Source organism: Vigna radiata, chromosome 5 (genome assembly GCF_000741045.1).
Source record: "Vigna radiata var. radiata cultivar VC1973A chromosome 5, Vradiata_ver6, whole genome shotgun sequence".
Classification (NCBI taxonomy): Eukaryota; Viridiplantae; Streptophyta; class Magnoliopsida; order Fabales; family Fabaceae; genus Vigna; species Vigna radiata.
In genome coordinates, this window is record NC_028355.1 from 22,972,908 (window position 1) to 22,996,632 (window position 23,725).

The window sequence follows — 23,725 nt, forward strand, 5'->3', positions numbered from 1 at the left end:
TTCTATAGTTTTTTGTCTTTTAATAATCAGAATTTGTTTTTATAATTTTACAAAATAAATTCTATAAACATAGTCATATTCCCCTATAAATATCCCTATCCTCGTCCTGGTTCCGACTTTCATTTCAGAAACACCGGAGTAGAAGCATTTTCGTAACTTGTTACATTTTATTATTTCGTTCTTTAATTTTTAGAGAAGATTCAATTCTTTTAACATGGAACAGCTTAAACTATCACTTCAATTTTTACTAACACTTCATCTATTAGCATCAGGTAAATAATTCCCTAACAAATTCACAAGTAACTAGATCACTGAAACTATGAAATTAAACTGTAACAAATTTTGGTGCAGGTGCAGTATCAACAACAACGTTCACCGTCGTTAACAAATGCGACTACTCCGTGTGGCCAGGCATTCTCTCAAACGCAGGAATCGCGGCGCTTCCAACAACCGGTTTCCTTCTCCAAACCGGTGAGTCCAAAACCGTAACCGCTCCAACCTCTTGGGGTGGCCGTTTATGGGGCCGTACTCTCTGCTCGCAAGACTCCGCCGGAAAATTCTTCTGCCTCACAGGCGATTGTGGCTCCGGCACAATCGAATGTGAGGGCAAAGGCGCCGTGCCGCCCGCGACCTTGGCCGAGTTCACTCTCGACGGCGACGGAGGCCTCGATTTCTTCGACGTAAGCCTCGTGGACGGCTACAACGTGCCGATGCTGGTGACTCCCCGGGGTGGCTCTGGCGATAACTGCACCAGCACTGGGTGCGTTGGGGACCTCAACGGCGCGTGCCCTTCGGAGCTTAGGGTCACAAGCGAGGATGGAAAACAGAGCGTGGCGTGTAAGAGCGCGTGCGAGGCGTTCGGGTCCCCGCAGTATTGCTGCAAAGGCGCGTATGGGTCTCCCAACACTTGCAAGCCTACGGCATATTCGCGGATTTTCAAGAACGCTTGCCCACGCGCCTACAGCTACGCGTATGATGACAGGACTAGCACTTTTACATGTGGACACTCTGCGGATTACACCATCACCTTCTGCCCTTCCCCTAAAGATAACCCCAGGTAATTTTAATTTTGCTTTCACTTGAACAGTTAAAAGGGTAATTTCGTCTTTCACATAAATATGAACGTTGGGTTGGGTGGTAAACTGGGATTACGTTTCGCCCATTTTCTGCTGTGTTTTTTTTTATATTTTCATTCTGCATTACAACTTTTCATGAAGAGAAGGTAAACTAATAATGAACGACAAACTATTTAAAAAATACATATAAATTAATTAATTAATTAATAAGTTCTTTTATGTTGAATTCAAATTAAAATATATAAGTTATGTCATTTAAAAATATGTTTGGGTTAACTGTGTGACATTGAAAGAGCTAGTACAGAGTATATATAATTAGTTTAACTCAGGAAACTCTAAATTAAAAGACAATGAAATCTTACTCTTGTTGTCCACTTGAAGGTAACATTTTGTTGAAATATCACTTCGTTTGTCGGAAGTCAGAAGTTGAGTTTTATAATTGAGTAGAAAATTACTCTCAAACTATAACCATATTTCAGACAATCTACTCAGCACTAAGCAGGCAATATAACATTTGTTAGAGAGAATTGCTGATATATTTATCAAAATATTCAATTAGCATAATCAATCATTTTTTCTGTTGAAACTTAAAACAGGAGAGTTTATCTCCGAAAAGAAAAATCAATGATTAACCTTTAGAGAAATTAAAATGCATTTAAGAATGTACTTTCTCCTAATCCTTTTTTCTATATTCCTTCACTATAATTTTTTTCTCAAGGTTTTTATGTAAGAACCTTTGATGTGTTATAAACTATATTAGTTCTATTAAAACATGAGTGTTGTGTTCTATTTTATAGTGTATATACTGATTAAAAATTACTTAAATAAAAAGGAATGGAGTGAGTAATGGATAATAGATCTTTAGATTTGATACTAAATGGTGGTACACACATAGATGCCAGGTTCTTAAATAAATCTTAGTACTATTAGTCTTTGGTTTCATTCAATGAATATTTTGTGTTGTGGAAAAAAAATAATTCTTTTGAGATAAATGTTAACCATTACGAACTCTTCTAACTCTGTTTAATTTTTTAATGAATATCACTTGTCTTGATTTTTAATAAATAATTGTGAGGTACCTTTTAGTCTTTAAAATAATTAAACATTGAGAGGCAGGGACGATACTTTGATGAAAGTCGAATCTCAATGAGTTGAATTTAGCATGATATCATATAATTTAATACACATGATGATCACTCATCTTTTGGCAAGGCAGCTCTGGTAGTTCACAATTAAATAAACGACTACTGGTACTCAATTACGTTGGAATCACATGTTAATGAGAGTCTCGTTATCATTTTTTATCTTCGAAATAGTGTTCACAAATTTATTTATCTTATAATCATTATTCTGGATTTGCAGTCAGAAATCGTGGCAGGGGCAAAACCCGAAATCAGATAGCAGTAATGAGGGGCAAAACCCAAAATCAGATAGCAGCAGTAATTGTTCTTCTTCTTCTTCTGAGTCGCCGCCAGTTAACAATGGCACAATGGTGTATATGGACGAAAGTGAATTTTCATGGTCAGTAGGTACCCATGTGACTGTGAAGGAATCTCAAGCCATTGCTGGTTTTGTCAGTATCACCATTGCTCTTTGGCTCTTGTGCAACTTATAGTAACTACTTCCTCCTTCACCTTTTTTCTAAATATTATTCCCATCATCAACCCATGTTTCTATGCCTAGGAAACTGGTCGGATCCTATCCATCACTTGTCTGGTTTAATATGTCCTCGTGGCCCACGTGAGTTGAGCAGGGCCCACAAGCAGCAACCATGATCAAAGCTTACAAGCATGCGGGTCATTTTAAATGCACCCCTCGATGGAACTCCACCACCTTCCAAGTTGTTTTTTTGTGCCAAAAAGAAGAATCCGATGTTGTAGCTATGGTTATTGTTGCTCAATGGTGAAGATAGATAAATAGGGAGTGGGCATTTGAATGATCTTTTTCCCTTGTAGTTTTCTTGTTTAGTTAAATAGGTATACTGCATAATTCTTTGCATTCATTTACTGCCATCTCTACTTTCACCATGCTACTAGCGTCACAGAATTGGTGATGTTTTTTGAAGCCTATCACCCTAACACATTCAAAACTTTGCTCATCACTTTCAAGTACACCTTTCATTTTCCTCGTTCTTCCTCTCTCTTTCCTTATCAGATAATTTGACGTTTCATACCAAGTGTATGTTAAAGAAGTATATAAAACAAAAATAATACAAATGGTACCACCAGTTTAATTAAATTGTCTGGCCTCAAATTATTCAAAGAAAAATAAGTGTGAGGAATCTACCCTATTAAATATAATATACTATCATATTAAAATCTATTAAACATATCACAAAATTATACATTTTAAAATATTAGAAGCTTTTAAATTTTTATAGTTGATAGTTTTACATCGAATAAAGATAAGATCAATTTATAATATATAAATGAATACAAATTTCATTTTAAAAAGTTAGTTTTGTGAGATGAAGTTAAATTTAAACTTCACTCTTTAACATGGTATTAAAGTTATGGTTAAAGTCTATCCTAATAAAATCTATGTATGACATTCTGTTCCATCTACCGATTTTGTGCAGTTGAGTTTAAACTCCAATCCTTAACACTTATTTAAAATGTTTTGGTATTAGGTATATATACAAATATTCTTGAATCCATTAAGAGGAAAGTGGTGTGGTGGTGGCCAGAGTTTGGTTTGGCATTGAGTGATGTAATCTAGCAATCGTCTATAACCAAACGTTTATCAATCTGATATCTCAAACAAAAATTCATTCTGTCATCGGATTTTTAGATCACCAATTCACTGCTATGTGGTTGGTGCTTCTGCTATGTCTTATCCCTTTTTATATCTCAACTTCACAGGGACTACCAAATGTTTTGTTTATTGTTCATAATTTACACCTACCATCAGTTGTGAGCATTGGGGGTTCACAACAAGGACATATAGCAAGCAAGCATTGCATACTTTATATTATCCTTTATCGTTTTAGTAAATTATATAATTTGTTTCTGCCGTCTGCAGAATATACAAAAAAGAAAATATAATAATATAAAGTAAGATACCTTTTATATTTATTAATATAAAAAAACTAATATTTTCTCAAATCATACAAACTTCTCATTATTATTAGTTTGAGTATATCTTTTGAAACTGAAATTAAATTTTTCGTTAGTTTTTTTAGTTAAATATATTTTTGTCCTTAAATGTTAAAATTAAATGAAAACCGAAGTTCAAAATTTTGGATCAATTTATTCATCCATTTTTAGAATTACGTAGGTTTAGTCCTTTTAATTAAATTTTTTTGTTAATTTTATTTGATGTAAATGTGTTTTTCAGTTAATATTGAAGCAAAAGTGTATCAAATTGGATAAATATATAATTCACATACTATTATGAAATGCGTTTGAAATGTCAAATAAATCTAACAAAATTTTGTTAAAATAATTAAATTTATACATTTCTAAAATTCAGACTAAATTATACCAAAATTTTGAAGAAAAATTAATTTCGATTTTTACTTCAGGTTAAGAGACTAAAAACGTATTTAACTATGACTATTTTATGTATGAAAAAATATATTTAGACATCTTTTATTGAATAAACACCCACCCCTGACAAATTTATTTTAATGACATAATCAAACAAGTATCAATTAAAAAAACACTTAACAAATGGTTGCTTTTTTGTTATGAATTGTTAAAATATGAAGGTTATTTATTTACATAACTCTAATCAAAATTTTAAGTAATGGATGGTTTGACTTTTGGCACACTCAATTGATTTAGCAGTTGAAATTGGCATATCATCCATCCAAAAAAGGGGTTATACAAATGGCCATAATTGGGTTTTCTTGTTAAAATGGTCCATCTTATTGTTGGGGAGCACTTCCCAACAACCCTGCAGATAAAAAGTGCCCTGAATTTTCCTACGAGACAATAAATGTTCAATATTCGTAACCCACCCTATTCTTAATGAAACTCGGATTTTGATTAAGGAATTAAGTTTAATTCAACTTAACTAAAATTAAAAAAAAAATATTATAATTCTAAAAAATCAACTTGAATTTAAGATAAATTTTACTTTTAATTACGTGTTTTTTTTTCAAAAAATTGCTAAACATATTACCACGTTTATGTCACTACTCCGAAGTTTGTTTTGACTTTTAAATTACACAATGTAAAAATCGCAAATTGGAACGTTTCTTTTATATGAGTGTACGAGAAGAAACATACGGAGGTTTATGGAGGGCACAATATCTCATTTAGTGAAATTGGGCCAGGCCCATTTTTAGTACTTTTGGTTCAGTTTCAACACGGGCCTAAATTATTGGGAGTTACTCCCTGTACCTCCCCAATTCCAACCCCCACCCCCCAATTTTTTTGGATTTTTTTTTAAATACAAAATTAATTTTTATGTTTTTTTTATTTTTACCGTTTTACACCTATTTACTAAAGTTAACCTACTCTTTTACAGTCTGCCTCAGTCAAAACACACAAACTCAAATTCCTCTCCTTCGTATTCCCACCCCCACCCCCACCAAAGCTTTTGAAACACTCCTCCTCCAAACGCTCTCTGCAACTCTCACTCTCCCATTTATACNTTAAAAATATATTTAAAAATAATACATCAAAACATATAAATTCCATTATTAAAATATCTGAAAATTAATATAAAAAGTAAACTAATAAAACAAATTTTAAAAATGGAATGGGGGGGTGGGGGTTAGAATTGGGGAGATACAGGGAGTAACCCCCTAAATTATTGTACGGAACACACCTTACAAATACATGGGCCTAATTTCAAATCTACAACGGTGGAATCCTACTCATACCTACAAAAGGAAAAACTAAATGTAAGTGTACTAACAGGAATTGGGTTTTGGACATCAGCGAAAAAAAAAAAAGCTTGGGTTTATGTCAATTACAAAAATCAGATTTAAAAAACTATGATTTTAGATCAATTCACGCATTTTAAATTTTTTAATGAAAAAATTATTATAAATTCAAAGATGAGTTTTAGTAAAAAAAATAAAAATAAATGTTGAACCAATAAAAGCATAAAGTTCAGAAAATAAAATAAAATAGAACTTATAGAACCCAAAAAATATTAAATAAACGTTGAATTAATAAAAGCATAAAGTTCAGAAAAGAAAACAAAACATAGAACTTATGGAAAGAAAAAAAAAAAACAAAATCAGTGTCAGAAGTGGGATTTGAACCCACGCCCTCGTTAGAGGACCAGAACTTGAGTCTGGCGCCTTAGACCACTCGGCCATCCTGACTTGCTTGTTAAATTTCGTTTCCTTTATTTTATGACCAACGATATCTCAATATTTTATTCATAGTATTATAAAAACCATTCTGCCTCTTATTTCTTTTATTTCGTATATAATAGATATTTTAAATATGTTAACAATGAGTATTGTTTGGAATTAATTTTAGATCACGTGCAAAATATTTTATGAAAAAGTGAAAAAAAAAAACTATTGCTTCGTCCTTGTAGGATATAAAAAGAAGAAAAAGATAAATATGATGTGTTTAATTATATAATCCGATGAAAAGAGATATAAAAAAGAAAAAAGAAGAAATAAATATCTGTTAAATGGATGTAGCATATTTAAGCAAATTAACAATTATATATTGTAAGTCTACATATACATATTGATTAATAATAATTCTGCAGTTTTCTATTTTACCATTTTCTCCCTCCATCCCACAAAATAAACATACATATTATTATTATTTAAGAGCTAAATAAATTTGCAAGTGCTTTTTAATTGATCCCTATAACAATTGGTAATCCTATTTTGTTTTTAGTTTTAACCGAGCCACATGATAGCATGCCTGCAGATGTTTGATTAAGATGATTACGATTAATTATTAATCTAACTGTAATAAAGCCACTATGAGAACCAAATTTATATGTTTATTAAATGTTAAGTATAAAGAATAGAGATATAAATTCCAATATCAATAATCAATTAAAGGTATTGAAACCTATTCAACTAATTATTTAAAGATTAATAAACACATGTAATTAAAAGTCTAACTGATGCGATGTTAAATAAAACAACAATTTCAATTCTTCAACCACTCTGACACGCGAAAAAAAAAAATGGAGTGATATAATTAATTAGATGGTTAGGTATTTTTCCATATGTTGATTTTTAACAAAAAAAAATATTAAAATTAATTGGTAAATTAGATAACATTTATGTTTTGTGTTAGCTGGTTTCTTGACATATATTTATTGATTTCAGTATAAGTAATAGAACAACACTGAATTAATTCGATTTCAGTGACTTGATTTGTTATGGGAAGCAGTCAGTCAGATACGTATTTTGTTAATTAATTACTTCATATCAATACGAGTACAATACAACATATATTTATTGATTTTAGTGAACTTAAATTCAATACGATTTTTTTCACTTTCTTCTTGGGCTTCAAAGTTACGGGCTTCCACTCTGCGAGCCTGCTATGCTGTATCTAGAATAAGCCAGCTACTTGCTGCACCTCTATAAATTTCTTTTAGCACCACCATATAGAAAACTCCCTATTTTGTTTTTCAATTGTATAATCTGAAAATATAAAAAAACAACTTTCAATGTAATTATGTAATTGAAAATTAAAAAATGACTTATAAACTGTACAATTCAATTTTTTAAAAAAGGAAAGGCTTATAGATCACACCATAAAAAAATAAAAAATAAAACTAACTCTCACATCGTGTAGGATGTTGTTCTCTTCACCTCCTCAAGTGTTCCTTCACCTTTCCATTATTTTTATTTATTTTAAAAATATTCTACTATTTTCTTTTATCCCAAAAATACTCTACACCTCCTCACTATCCTCAACAATTTTTCACTCTCTCTCTATATTAATAGAGTATTTACATGGTTCAGATTTGAATTTATGATATATTACAAAATATAAAATTTAGAGGAAACTTCAATATTAGTACTTCCACCATTTCCATTTTATAAAATTAAAAGTTAGATACAAATGCAAAATAATAAACACGATAATATTAATAGTAAATAATGATATATTATTATTTTTATATACTAACTTTATAATGACAAAAGAACTAAATAAATTCTAAATCTTTAACAGATAACTTTTTTTTATATTTTAAGTATTTAATAATATTTTTATATTATTTATCTAATAAATTAAATATTTTATTCAAGTTATTTGAGTCAAACATGTCGATGAGTTAAAACATAATATAAGGTTAAAAATTATAGATATTATATGTAAGAAAAACACACACATATATAAAAAAATTTCTAGAAATTTAGAACAAAATTTTACCATTTATTGAGTAATTTGAAAAGAAAAAAATATATTCAGCAACGAAAATAAGATTGAATCTAACTTACTTAAAAAAAATATCACAAGTTCAAATTTGAGTCGTGTGAATGCTCCATTAATGAATCATGTAAATGTTCCACTAATGCAGAGAGGGAAAAAGAAAGATGGTTAAGGATAGTGAGAAGATGTAGGATATTTTTTGAATAAAAGAAAATAGTAGGAGGTGTATAATATTTTTGAAATAAATTAAAATAGTAGAGAAGTGCATGACGATTTAGGAAGGTGGAGAAAGCAACACCCTATCGTGTAATATAGAAGCCAGATTTTGGATTCTACTATTAGAAAAATAACTTCAAATTATACACTTATTTTTTATTTCTAAATTCTATTACTTAAAGTTTTCTTTTGAGAGAAAAAATAGCTTTCGTATTCTAAAAAAATAAAATAAAAATAAGTTATAAGAGTACATAAAAAAAAAGTTAGAAGCAGAAAAAAAACTTTCTTAGAACAAACAGCAGTCTGCCTTTGAACCCAAAATTGAATTTCCGAGATACTATTAAATACCACCTTAGTTAATTACGACGTTTAAAAACCATATCCTTTGACGAAACAACCAATAAAAGTTTAACAACGTTAAAACGTATACACATCAAGTTATTAGTTATTATAGAATGAGTTTAGCGTAAATAATTGTGTAAAACTTATGTTGTGGACCCGTTGACGAAATAATCAATACCAAAAATAGTTCACTACCACATTAGTCATACGACCCTTATTTCTTTAATTAACATTTAATTTTAGTTGTAATTTGTAGTTTTAGATGTTCTCATGACACAAACGTTTTATTTTATAGTTCAATTTTTTTTTTTCATGTAAAATGTAAAGTTTTAATATAATCATACCAACATAACATAAGCGTTAATTTATTAGAAAAAAAATTATTGTTGATTCTTTTAAGAAAAAATAGTTATTTTGGCGCAATAAAGAATAGTTTTCTAAAATAAAATTAAAATGTTATTAGATTAAAATAAAACTGGTTAGTTGTTTCACTAAAGAAGAAAATAATAATGTAATGATATTATGTTACATTCTTACATTTATTTGACATATAATATAAAGATAAAATAATTATAAAAATGTAAATTTTTATATTTTAAAAAAAAAAAGTAAAAAATGAAAAAAAATAATATTAAATGAATGTAAAATTTTAAATGTATCAAAATAATAATTTTTCGGAAAAAAAATATTAAGTTAAACAGTGGTAAAAAGATTGATAGAAAAAGTTGAAGTCGAACGTACTCTGTGAAAGATTGGTGAGATTGATAGTGTGGTGTTGAGTGTCTCTAAAAAAGCCTTTAGCAGCGGTCAAATGCTCTGAATTATGAATTCCCGTCTAAAAAAGTAAAAACAAAGTGTCCAAAACTTTTTAGGTGGCTTATCAAGATGTCACAGATGCATGCCCCCTTATAGGGAAGTGAGAATTCTGATAAAGTATATCAATAATAATAATAATAATAATAATAATAATAATAATAATAATAATAATAATAATATTATTATTATTATTATTATTATTATTATTAATATTATGGTTTAATGGACTTTTTTTTTTCAACACGTGTAAAACTTATTTAACGTAATTTTTAATTTTTGTTCTTTCATTTTAATTTCAATTTTATATAAAAGGAGTCATCGTGATTTCTTTTCATTACATTTGTGTTGATGTACTTGAGAGAGTATTATAAAATAAGTTCAAAAAAATAAATAAGAATTCATTTTAAATGTTTAAAATGTCATATTACAATCTATGTTCTCACGTTGTGTCATCTTAAAAAACAACTAACATAATATAAAAGATTATGTGAACTACTTTTAAATAAAATAGAGATTAAACTCTGAACAATCAAATTTGAAAGATCACGGTGCAAAACATTTTCAAATATTGAGAAAAAACTTATTAAAGTTAGAATTTTTTAAGTTATTTTATTGAAATCAAACAAATTTAATGTATTTCTTGATTTCATTAAAACAACATTAAATGATATTAAAGAAAGGAACAATGAGAATATCGTGCAAAATATGTAATAAATAAATATGTATATTGATTTGGTTTTAGGAAATCCATTATTCAATACTAAAAAAATATAAACTCATTCTTATTGAGTTTTACCAATTGTATCATAGTTTTAAAATTCTTTCGTTAAAAAATATAATTTTAAAAATTTGTTGACAGAATTTTAGGTTAATTTTTTAAAACATAAATATTAGTTAATATATACATTTAATTAATAGAAAAATTAAAAGTGTATATTTTACATATTATTTAATGTATACAACAAATAATAGAAAACTTTAATTTGTATACAATTAAAATGGTATAATTTTTATTAAATGTATATATTTTATGTTAAATTATTAATGGTATAATTTTAATAATTTTTTACGTAATAGATTTTCAATTTCAATATATTTTAAGTTAAATTTCATCCCGTCACAAAGAAAGTTAAATTAAAATGGTAAGATTAAATAAAGAGACTTAATATCAAGGCACTCTTAAGAAATAAACAAACGCATGACAATCCCAAATATTAATATATACTAATTATTTTTTAGTTTTTTAATTTAAAATACTGGCTATAGTTATATTATTAAAACAGGTGTAAGGTGAGTGTAATTTTAGTGGATAAGTGTCAAATTACCTTTTTTCCTTAAATAAATATGTTATTTATGAGCGCTTACGTAGCTAGTTTAACCCATTACCTGATGATGGTGTGTACCTGATTCGTTTGTATTAAAGCCAATACACACATGCCCAATTTATACTTACTTCTCAATAAATTCCCGATATCAAGTAACTGCTTTTTATTCATTTTCTATTATTTTAATTATGTAATTTTCATAATGTTAACAGTAATATACATAACATTTATTTAATATATACGTAAAATAATTATTAAAAAATGAATTTCTGTACTTGTAAAAATATAATGAATTTTAGTATCATTTAATAAATATTGTAAGAAAAAAAAGAAAGAAATAAAAATAATAAATGCTATGCAAATGTAAAAAATTTTAGTATGCAAATATTATTACTTAAAAAGAAATTGAGAAGAAAACACGTGGAGGGTTATGATTGGACCCGTAGGCGTTTCATTGGGCATTCACAACGCTGCAAAAGAGAGAGAGAAAAAGAGAGCGACTGAGGGACCCGTTTCGGCAATTAAAAGAGAGTAAGAGAGGTTTCAACGTTGGCACCACACCACCATTCAGGCTTCTTCCCATTAAAGCCTGCACTGACACTCTTCAACTCTTCTCTACATGGCCATATCTGATGTGGTGGCGCGTAACCTCACCACTATCTTCCTTGCGCTAATGGCCTCTTTTCAGGCCTGCGGATTTATCTGCGGCCGCAGCTTCAACGGCGGTTTTCTCCTCGTCGTCTCCACCGCTGCTGTCATTCTCATCCTCCTCACCACGCTCACGTGGGACGTATCGCGCAAAGCAACCTGCGCCTTTCACCGCGACCACCGTGACAGCCGGGAGGTGTGCAAGGGAGGTATCTGCTGGCACGGCGTTGCGCCCCGATCGCCAGCTTCTCAGGTCCGTTTCAGACTTCCTCGCCAGCTTCCCTTAGCCCCTTTGTGATTGTAATCATGCTAATAACACCTCCTTTATTATTTTTTACTTAATAAATATATAATCCTCCTCCTCCTAATAATAATAATAATAATTTGGTAAAGATATGAAAAAGGACTCTCTTAATTGATCCTCTTCTTCCTTTTCTCTCTGTTTGTATTGTACAGAGTGTGTGCTTTTGTTCTAATTGGGACTCATTTTGTATATAACCTATATGCCTGTTATTCCTTGTAATGATAGTTTATATATATATATAAGAATTATTGAAGTTAGTTTTGTGTTTGCAGTTGAAATGAAAGAGTATATAGGGATCTGGGATAATTTGTTTTTGGGTTAGTTAATATTAAATAGAGTGTGGACAACAAAGTTGAGTGTGTCAGCTAAGTTAGGTGTGGAGAATTCATGATACTCAGAAATCATGCTTTGATGTGAGATACCAACATCATTCTTATCAACTAAGCTATATATATAGCATAGCCCCTTCACTGTCCCACCCATCTACATGCATACATCATTAAATTTATTTTAAACAGATCCAAACACAAAATGTGAATACAAAACAAGAATCAGTAAGTCCACAAATAAGATACATCTATATGATTTTAATTTTTAAATAAACTATATACTTAATTTCATGGTTTAAACCATTTTTGTCTCTAAGTTAAGTTCTGATGATCAGTTTAGTTCTCGCTTTTAAAAATGTCAACTTTTAGTCTCTATGATATGAAAAATGTATCAAATCAGTCCTCATGACAGTAATTAATGAACAACAAATCACAAGTTTTCATACCTAGGTATCCAATATTTTGTGATTTGTTAACGGAAGGTGTTATGAACAACAAATCACTCAATGAAAAACTTGTAATTTGTTAACGGATAGGACCGATTTAATACATTTTTCATATCACAAAGGTTAACATTTTTAAAAATGAAGACTAAACTGAACATCATAACTTATATTAGGGACAAAAAAGGGTTTAAACCTAATTTCATTTATATATGTTCCACTTTTTTCTATTCTTTCTTTCTCTTTTCTCTTATTTTTCAAGATATATATCATTTAGTGTTACCCGGTCCGCCAAATTTCTCCTTCAATTCTTATTTTGATTTACGTTAAATTCATCTAACGTGAATTAAGTTAATATTTTTCATTATTAAATTACTTTTGGATTCTTTGTATTCTTGTTTTTTATAAATTCGTCTAAATATATTTTTATAAAGTTAAAAATAAATAACCATATTACTGGCGTAAATAAGAACAACCATTTGGTAATAATATAAAAAAAAGGAAAAAGTGATGTAATTGTTTGGAAGATCTCCATGAGGTAACTAAGGAAATTAGTAATGGATGAAGAGGCACTAAAGCTTATTGTTTACAAAATAAAAAGTAAAAGAAAGAAGGGAGACAAGTTGGTATGATGCAGGGAAAAAAAAGCAGAAAATCAGGTCATTGAAGATTCTGAGCAGGGCAAAGATATGAAGAAGAGACGCATTAATTATCTTTGTAACATGTTTCACTATTGGTTATTTTTTAATATTATGTATTTTAATAATAATAGTAATAATAAGTAATTAAAAAAGATTATATTATTAATAAACAAAACATTTTCCCTTTATTTTTCAACTAAATAATTTTGTTATGAGTTTCTCTAATTAGTAATATAGATTTAAATTTAGATTTTTTAATATTTTTATTTTTATATGTTTTTATTCAATTGAGTTCATAATATTTTTTTTAAATATTTAATCGAGTCTTAAAATAAATGTAATGTTCATCCATGAATGAACAAGCTTACAAGCTCTCATCTTATCACTCAAGAGTCATGCTTAATGAAATTTGAGTCACTCACAAAAATAAGTTAACAAAGCCTGTGACAAAGTTAATTTCCACAATCTAACTTTTTGTAATTGAAAACATAAAAATCAACTTAATTTATAAAAGAAAAACATGCTTTGGACCAATTTAAAAAAAAAACAAAAAAGCCCAATTAGAAATTAGGTATGAAAAATCAGTTTTAGAAATAGTCATAATAATCTATCATTATAAGCTATAATGGATTATTCTAAAAATATTATGGAAAACAAATATTTATCTGAAATAATTGATTATTGTTATGAATAATTAATTATTGACTGAAATAATAATTAATTATCAAGTGAGAATAACAAAAATAAAACTCTCTACAAAATTTATTAATTATGTGTTGCTTGCATTCTATCTTTTTATTCTCGAGCTTTTATTTTTACAATCTTAAACAAAATATACAGAGTACCATAATTCAATAACTTAAAATCGTAAGTCTTTAATTTAACTCTTCAAACCAAATATTAAGTCTTTAACAATTCTCTATAAATCATCATCTAAGTCCTCAATTTTTCTTTATTTATCATCCTCATCCAAATTCTACTTATATTTTTGATTAAAAATAAGATATCATCTTTTTCTTTCCATCAAAATCCTCATCTGTTTCCTTTTTATCAAATGTAGCCTTAGGTCAATGGAGTTGTAAGCTTGAGTTTAATGAAACTTTTGAATACAATCATGAAATGATTCTCTTTTAAAGTCTTGTGAAAGGTTAGGATTGGTAGTCCCCAGCTGTGATTAGGTTGGTTACCACATTGTTCCAAATCAAAGGAATAAATTATACCTCTAACTATTTTCTTTTAAATCAACAAATTATATATAACTTAAACATTGGCTTTTTTAATTAATAATAGGAATTATTATTTAATATTTGATTATTTTTCATTTTAAAAGAGTAAAATTCAATCACTTTGTAATTGTAACTTTTTATAGCTTCAAGCTTGTTTTTCTTTTCTTTTTTCTAAATGAATTTAATGGATTACTTAGAAGAAGAATTTATGGGTATTTTGAATGCAAGGTCTTATAGAATTGTTTTGTAAAATATTAATTTAACTTAAGTAAGCTTCATTAGTTATAAACAAATAAATTTGTCTCTTTTAACTATTAGTTTTCTTTTACCTGCTGCTTTATTATTGTAATAATCATCATCATGATTATTATTAATTAATTATAAGAGAATACTGATGGAGGACATAAAGGTGAAACAAGTGATTTGCATCATGAACGTAATCCTAAAAAAATGTTCTCTCGTGCACTTTTGCTATAACCATTTTTCTGGAGCTCAGTGACATAAACTGAACCAAGCTATTTCTTCCACCCTGTGTTCCAAATTACGATGGCTCTAGATAGAATATAGAAAAAAATAAATAAATAAAAACAAGAGAGCTGGATAATACACAAAAAAGGTTAATCATTTAGGATGTGATAAATCAAAATTGGAATTCCTGTTTAGAAAAGTGTCCATATTTAATGCTGGGTTGTTTCAAACATAGGTTGAGTCAAAGACAACTTAAATAAAGTATAAATATATCACTCACTAACCTACCAGTGAACCACTTGAGAAGGACAACATTTTAAATGCTAATTGTATATAATTTGAAAAATTTTAAAAATAAAAATAAAAATATTTTTCTTCTCTCAAAAATTCAAGCTGTTCTCTTACAAATTTTTAAATTTAAAGGATATATTTATTTTAATCGGTTTCATTCTGTTAAAAAATTTCACCTGTTCCACAGTATAAAGTTTTATTTGAATAAAGAGATTATAACTATTTCTCTTCAAATTAAAGAAGCTACAGAATTTGAAGAACCAAAATCAAACCTATTTCAAATTTAAGAAAGCAAAATACCTGTTTAAAAGTCATTTTAAAGATTTATTTATTTATTTAAATTTGGTGAGACCGGTATCGAAATTTGAAAATGCAAGAATAGGCTCACAATAACTGAAGATGGATCAATTAACAGACACCAGCATCAGTTGCCATTACCAACGTTGTGAATGGATTCGGTCAAAACTCTAAAAGACTAAGCTAATCATCTGTAACAAAAAATGCCATTGTAGATCAGCGTAGACTTAAAAGTGAATCAATAAACCTGACTTGTCCTGTAGAAGAGGACTCACCATGAATCCTCGTATAATAAATTAGAAAATTCAACAGAGCTAATAAAGTGTTATATGTAAACAGAAATATTGAACTGAGGCCATCTAGGTCAGCGACGTCTACCTTCTTTTTGCAGTTATTAACTTCATAATGAAAACTAACCAAATAGTGGTAACATAAGAAAGCACCACCCAAAAAATGAGACATGATACTATGCCTATAAATTTCTTTGACATACGAAAAAAAAATACAGCTAAACGCGCCAAGACTTTCTGTGCTTTGTAATGCTTTTCTATGAAGCTATAGTAAATGATAAACTAGTAAATGATAAACAACGGAAGAGAAAATTTTAAAAAAAAATAACAATATGAAAACCCAATTTCTGCCCCCCTTTAACCATTAATAGTTTGAATCATACTACATCCATCTTCCCCCAGCATTTATTGAATTTGAGATCTTCAGTCGCTAAAGGTTGCCAGTGCTCTTGAGGATAATTCGGGTAATAAAACATTAATCGGAAAGGTGTGTGTTTATGAACAATTCAGAAGAGGTGTAATAGGCTACTTCCATGGAGGTTGCGAATGTTTGTAGCTATATGGGTAGGGTTCCCAACTGCTATCTGGTTCCTTTCGTTTCCCACCAACCACCGAACTTGACGGCTGCGGCATGGTTCTTACTTGCTCCTCCACAGCCCTTCCCTGACCAGGAAAGGAAAACTGCCTGGCTGCAAATGTCTCTCTATTCCCACCCTCAATCATGAACCCAGAGTTCAGGTCAAAATTAGGACGTGAAGGCCCAAATCCATTCAGACCGAGTTGTGTACCCGTCATGTTCATAAAGAACGGTGGTGGCTGAGAGTAAGATGATGAAAGTATATTTAATGAAGGTCCACCCACTTGTGGGACAGCTGGAGCTCCTCTTGAGTCAACCATATAAGGAACTGTGCCACCTGACCCGTACATGGCTGATGAAAAAGGCATTGTGGGTGCTGCTGATGCTGATGTCACTCCATTATACCCAAAAACAGATGATTGATTGAAGGAGGCAGCGGGAGCCATCCCTATAGTACCACCGGTCCTTGACATCGTAAGATCTATTGCAGGTTCAACAGCATTTCCATTCGGCAAAAAGGATTGGGGAACACGTTCTTTTTTACCAACTTCTACCTTGGCGCCCAAAAGAGAGATAACAGGAGCATCTGATGATTTAGAACAATCATATCCATTGATTATATGAGAAGACTTACAGGACCCCAGGTCTACCAAATCAGTTTGAAGGCATGGCCTGTCATTTAAATCAATGTTTCTAACATAAGGCTGCATTGATGATGATGACGATGTAGGTGATGGGCTCAAATAGCCATTTCTTCCAAGAAAGAGTTGTCCCTCCATCCTGTGATCTGAAGGTTGGACGTGGCCATCATCACCAGTACTGTTCAAATCAAATCCAAGCATGCTTGAACTTTTAGAACTAAATTCAACAGTTGATTGCTCAGAACGCCTGCCTGAAGATTCGGCAATAGGTTTTGCATTTCCTTCTTCACCCTCAGCAACATTTAGATCAAAATCAAGCCAGTCCTGCCTCGGCCTTGAAGTGTCAATGTTCGTATCCGAAAGATTCCTCTCATTATCACAATATTTACGAGGAGATGCAGGGCGAAAGGCACTGGTGGCAGCTGATCCTTTCCAACCAAGTGTTCCCTCAAACTGCAAAGGGACACCAGGCAACCCAGGAGTTGGCGTGGGCCTTGAAGCAGAGACAACAGGTATGGGGGTCGATGTAGTATTTACACAAACATCCATATCGTCAGAACCAACTTCGTTGAGATCAAAGCCCCAAGGTTGTTTCTCTGAATTACCTCCTGAATCTTGAGCTGCTTCAGTCACCTCCAAGCACACCACATCAGGTCTGCATTCAGGCTCCGCCTTAGTATTGTCAAGAATACTTGCACGCCCCTCCATTGAACATTCCTCAGTAGCAAAGCTGTGTCTGGAGGAAACCTCCTCAGGTGGGACAGGAGTGAGCTCATCCTCTTTTCTTACAGAATCTGGACTGCCTGGTTGCCTGATTCTGCCATATGAGAATTTTTCGGAAGAACTGCTGACTTCTCTATTAACTTCCTGAGCAACTTGTCGAGCAAATTCTAAAGGATCGACAATGCCACAGTCAAGTTCGTTGCCAGAACCTCTCTTGTCAACTATGTTAGACCTTCTGAAATCTATTTCAGGTTTACAAAAATCAGAACCAATAGATGTCAATTCTTTGTTGTTATCAACATGACCCTTGCCTTCCTTTGATGGTGTGACATATCCCGCTCCACAGACAGACATATCTGACACCTCAGTCTTTCCCAATTTACTGTCACTGACTGATGTATCTTGTAATGCACTAGAGCAGTCATTGTCATTCTCTGCAGCTCTGGAAACTTGTGAAAAGCTAGTTACAGTTCTAACATCATCTTCCCCACTCTTCCTATCAGATGCAGGCGTCTTCATACTAGTAGAAATAGGCAAGTTATGACAAACATCATCCTCATTGTGTTCAACATTTTGCTCCAAAGCTGGTTCTTTAACAGATTCTGGTGCTTTTGCTTCACAGGAAACAACGGAAACAGACTCGGGCTCTGGCTCAGAGGACACAGAACAGATCTCCGGTGCTCCAAGTTTTTCTGGAGGGACATTAACGTTTTGCTCCTGCTTTTCCAGTTTAGCCAACTCAATTAACTGAACCATATCTGACTGTCCTTCAACCGAAGTGATCACATCTGCAGGGCATAAAGGCAGTGCTACTTGAGCAGAAGATGGAACACCAGCACCATGGTTTACTGATCCCTCTTTGATACCATCACATTCCAAACTGGAGGATGAGTGACACACATTATCAGAACTATGTACAAGCAAATTATCTGAGCTTTTCGATAGACAATTTACAGTTCCATTTAGTCCTGATGCATTATCATTATCATTGCCAGCTTCATCCACAGCAGATGGCTGGCTTTCCTCCTTGACAATCTCATTGGTTGCACAGTCAACCTTAGCAAGCTCCACATCATGAGATTCAGTATCAACATTTTCAGCTCTCTTCCAGCTGTCAAACAATGTTCTTGCTCTATCCTGAACCTTAGCGCTATGATGGCCAAGAAGATTACTTACAGTGATGCGAATTCCAGATGAAATTGACATCTCACAGTCTAGATGAAGCTTTTCAACTGCACGTAACATTGCAGTAATTGATTCTTCAACAAAACTGTCTTTTGCATCAACCTCAAAATTTTGGGCATCCTTTAACCATCCGTTGATGAAACAAAGTCCATCCAATTGAATAAAAAGATCAAGGCAATCTTTATTCTCTGTAGCGGTAATAGTGCTTGCAACAGCAGCCCACTGCCTAGTCGCATCAGCAGAATTTTTAACATCGCAACTTTTTTCTTTCTGCATCACAGAGACCAGCTCCTGCACCCGAGAAGGTGCTGTGAGCCCATCTTTCATCTCGGTCAAGGTAAAGAAATCTTCAAGAGTCATACTGCTTCACAAAATCTTCCTCAGAGCACCAAGGTCATCCTTTTGGGGTGCCAAAACTGTTCCTCCCATTAAGAATTCCCAATAGAATTTGTAGAAAAAAAAGTTCACAAGCATCCACTGCAAAAACAGTAACAAAAAAAATATTCATTTTGAGGACTTATAGATTCCTACCAAGAAACAGATCACACATAAATTAAGCCCCAAGTTTACCACAACAGTTGGTAAAATAATAAATACACCCGACATTTTCAGTCTTGAGACTAATTTTGCGACTGACTCTATTCATAGTGCCGGTCATAGATTTTATATCACTGTTGCCATAAATAATAGCAACAACGGTTCCATAGAAGGTAGGATATATCATAACTGATTTGTTTATGAAAAGACACTTAAATAAAATATCCAAATCATGTCACAGGAATATCAAGTTACAGGTAAAATAACCGCTTCATATACCATTGCACAAATCATTATAGATTTTAATTTTCTCAAGAAACACATAAGCAGCATTTTTTCAATCTAGGGACCGACTTGACAGGCTTGACAGGCACAAGCTTGTCCTATAACAAAATGAAAGCTGCAGTACGCTAACATACACACGGGAAGAAATTGAATGTAACTTTTTACAGCTCTTCTGAACCCAGGGTTGTCTTCACAAAGCCCAGGCATTAAAAAAATAAGAGTTCATAACCCCACTGATGACTTCCTAAATACACGTACAAAACATCAACTTCGAGAATTTTTATTGTAGTAAAACATAAAATATGAATTGCACTGTAATCAAATTTTTTGAACAAATTTCGTTTAAGTTGATATTTTTTAAAATCTGCCGAGGGTTGAGTAGACCCGCTGGTTTTCTGAGAAATATTTTAAACACATCAAGCAAACCTGATAGCAATTACTATCAAACAGGGGACAGATAAAGGTATTGGAATTGAATACATTAAGTGCTATGTTGAGGATTCAAAATTAAAAAAAGAAATAGCAAAATGTAAACGAAAATAAGATTACCGGTCGCTCTGACGGCTGGTTGCAACTGTCAAAAAAGAATTATAAACTTCCAATCACGATCAGTGAACAGATTTTACTCAATCCCTGAAACGCCGAATTAAGAAATAAAATTAGAATCCCACACACACAATGCAAGCAAATTAAATACCAAAGGTATAAATTAATGATTATGCATGAATCCAACAAGCACATAAAAGAACACCAATCCTTAATTTCCAACAGCAGTAGCTTTTATAAAATTAAAAAAAAAAAAAAAAACAGTATCCAAAACCCTAAAAATTGATGTAAGATATAGAAAAACCCCTAAAAAAAAAAAAAAAACTAATACAAGCTTCGACTCCCAAACTCAGTTGTATCAAAAGAGATGAATCCAAGAGTAACACGGTAAAAACGCGAACACACCTTACAAGGGAAAAGGAATAAGAGAAAGAAGGGGAAAAGAAGTGAGAGGAAAAAAAAGGGAGGGGAAGAGAATGAGAACCTGAGAGAGTGAAATTAAAACCCTAGCTGTGGCTAAGGTGAAAAGAAGTGGCAGCGTTCAGCAATTCATGAATGTTGCGCGAGAAAGGAAGAGAGAGAGGTTGGCGTTGTGTGTTTCGGTTTTATGGTGGTGCCTGCTCTGCGTTGTGCCGTTAACAAACTAAAAAGTGAGGGTCTGTGTTTGTTTGTATGCGTTTTTGTCATTGAAAGCACACAAGCACAGCTGAGAAGAGAATAAGAGAAAACGTTTTCGGTTCTTGGGATTTTTAATTGGTTTTTCACAGATTTCTGAAATTTCTGGTCGATTTTAGTTCGTAGGTTGGGCATCAACACGTGCGACGCCAGAGGCTGTTCCGGGTTAATGGGGCCACTCCCCACCACAACACAACACTCATGCCATTCTCTTCAATTTCAATCTTTTCTGTTCTGGCTTCCCACCCGACCCGTATACCTTTATCTCCTTTTTACCCGACCCGTATATTATCATTCCGCTCCGAACCGTGTTAATAACCCATCTAATTTTAAAATGTTATTGACATGCCAAAATTTTCGGAAATTACGGATTCGAAAAACAAAATAAATTTGGTTTTAAATTTAGAATATTATTTTGATTTCAAAAATATTTCATTTATTTAGTTCAACAGTATAATTTTAGGATGTTGAAAATAGTTAAAACATTATTTTATTTCGTCAAATTTTTATTTTTTAGAGATTAAGAATTTTGTTTTCAAATCTAGAAAATTAAATTTCAATCGAATCTTAAACTGAAATGAAGAGTATGAAATAGAAATTTAAAATAATTGTCAATTACTAACAAGAAAAAAATGAACTTGATGAAAAAATTGAAAAGAAAAACGAATCATACGTAATATGCATAATAATTAACCTGACATATTACTTGACGAATTTAGGATAGTACCATAATTTTTTTTAATTTAAGTATGGTTAAATTTAATTATCTTTTAGTTATAAAACTATCTACAAAATAAATAGAAACGATTTCAGTAAAATTATAAAAATTACTTCTATTTAATTTCATAATTAAAATCATAATAATAATAATTTATTATTATCATAAAAAGATGATAGATATGTTTTCATAGTATATTAGATATGATTATTTATTTATTTATTGATTTTATGTATTTAAAGCGAATAATGTTGTTTTTTCAAAATATGTATCTTTGAATGCTTCCACGTTCACGTATAATTAAATTAAATCCGATCTTTCCTTAAATATTTGTTCAAAATAAATAAGGTAAGTTTACTCCATCAAAATCAGTTTTTAATCTGTATAAAACTAATGAGGCGGTAATTATTATACTTGAATTCTGTTAATATTTCCTCATATCTTGATTTTTCTCTTAGTTTAAGAAATTTAATTAATGAGTCGTTGATCTTAAAACAGAAAATATTTATACTAACTGGGTATTTTTAATTAAAAAAAAAAAACTCATACAAATTTGGAAATTACTTATTTTAAAATCGAAAAATTGACATTAAATACGTAAAAGAAATTATAGAATCTTGATGTAATGAGTTAAATATTAAATCACGTAATATAATATTATTATAACAATTATGAATACCAAATTTAAAATAAATAGATAATTAATAGATATATAGTTTGACTCTATTATGCTTTAAGTAGATAATTGATAAATATATAGCTTGACTTTATTATGTTATAATAATAATTAATCAATTGGAAATATAATTTATTAATGAAATAAATTAGTTTTGGATTAAATATTTTGTATTCGTAAATTTGGAAGTAAAATTAAATCCAAAACAATTTACCATAACTGAAATAAATTTTAATTTTATTTCCAAATTGATTGATTGGGAATATAATTTATCTTCTCTCTTCCCTTTTTTTTTCTTCTTTTTCGTATGTTTTAGTATTTGATTAGTAGTTGAGAATGTAAAGATAAATTTCAGTCAATCAATTACTAAAAGATTATATTGATTTCATGTATTAGTTGTACTCTCTCTTGTAATTTTGTTATCAACCTTTATATTTTCATAAAAATGATGTCTCAACTTGTTATGACACATACTAAAGTTTAATAAGATTTGAATATCTCGCTTTAGGTCCTAATTTTGTTTGAGTAAATTCATGTTTGAATTACATGTAAGAGAAACAATTTATGTTTTTGCAAAAAAAAAAAAGTCTAGGATAAATGATTTAGACGTTTGATTGTTTAGGCTTGAGTGTCACTAGATTTTTTTTAATGAGTGATTATTCTAAAGTTTTTGAATTAGATAGTCTAATTGATATTTGATTTACATATATTAGATTATGCATGTGAATTAATATTTTCTTTTAAATTGAGTTTTGAACATGATTTAAATAAAAAGATTAAATTTTCATAACTTTCTTTATAAAAGTTTATAAAATTGATACAAAGAACCAATATTGATTTTGAAGGAGCAAATATTGATATTTGACAAAATTATGATATCGATTCAATCATTTTAATTGTTTAAAAGTTGTATTATTGAGATGTTTTTAGAATTATTTTTAAAATTTGGCTATTAAGACTAATTTATGATATTTTCACTCAAGCTAATGACTTTCGCTTGAATGAAAATATAACATAGAACCAGACCTTGCTTTTGGTTCTACTTTTATACACACGAAAGATTTTTCACTTATGTAAAGTTAGAGTTAAAATCACTTTATTTTCAACTTAAATGAAAATAACATTACAATTTAA

At 30.6% G+C, this 23,725-nt stretch overlaps 3 protein-coding genes and 1 non-coding gene across 4 annotated transcripts; 2 read left to right on the top strand and 2 right to left on the bottom strand.

Annotated features, from left to right (window-relative positions):
- Positions 1-130: 130 nt before the first annotated feature.
- On the top strand, positions 131-3,177 carry LOC106762850 (thaumatin-like protein 1b). Its single transcript, XM_014646940.2, has 3 exons — positions 131-272; positions 352-1,057; positions 2,439-3,177. Exons 1-3 carry the CDS (start codon positions 215-217, stop codon positions 2,689-2,691), a joined length of 1,017 nt encoding a protein of 338 aa, XP_014502426.1. The 5' UTR covers positions 131-214; the 3' UTR covers positions 2,692-3,177.
- A 3,096-nt stretch (positions 3,178-6,273) lies between these two features.
- On the bottom strand, positions 6,274-6,357 carry TRNAL-CAA. The gene has a single exon. It is a non-coding gene; the product is annotated as a tRNA-Leu (tRNA).
- A 5,353-nt stretch (positions 6,358-11,710) lies between these two features.
- Positions 11,711-12,037, top strand: LOC106761716. The gene has a single exon (XM_014645285.2). The coding sequence runs from the start codon at positions 11,711-11,713 to the stop codon at positions 12,035-12,037; it is 327 nt and encodes a 108-aa protein (XP_014500771.1).
- Positions 12,038-15,996: 3,959 nt separating this feature from the next.
- LOC106762277 lies at positions 15,997-21,416 on the bottom strand. Its single transcript, XM_014646091.2, has 3 exons — positions 21,007-21,416; positions 20,526-20,609; positions 15,997-19,631 (listed from the first exon to the last, which is right to left on the bottom strand). The coding sequence occupies exon 3, from the start codon at positions 19,512-19,514 to the stop codon at positions 16,554-16,556; it is 2,961 nt and encodes a 986-aa protein (XP_014501577.1). The 5' UTR covers positions 19,515-19,631; positions 20,526-20,609; positions 21,007-21,416; the 3' UTR covers positions 15,997-16,553.
- Positions 21,417-23,725: the final 2,309 nt, after the last annotated feature.

Excerpts from the sequence above, each read along its gene's own strand:
- LOC106762850 (XM_014646940.2), top strand. The coding sequence starts at position 215 with ATGGAACAGCTTAAACTATCACTTCAATTTTTACTAACACTTCATCTA. Across the intron at positions 273-351 it reads ACTTCATCTATTAGCATCAG|GTGCAGTATCAACAACAACG; the intron begins GTAAATAATTCC and ends ATTTTGGTGCAG. Across the intron at positions 1,058-2,438 it reads TCCCCTAAAGATAACCCCAG|TCAGAAATCGTGGCAGGGGC; the intron begins GTAATTTTAATT and ends CTGGATTTGCAG.
- LOC106761716 (XM_014645285.2), top strand. The coding sequence starts at position 11,711 with ATGGCCATATCTGATGTGGTGGCGCGTAACCTCACCACTATCTTCCTT.
- LOC106762277 (XM_014646091.2), bottom strand. The coding sequence starts at position 19,514 with ATGACTCTTGAAGATTTCTTTACCTTGACCGAGATGAAAGATGGGCTC.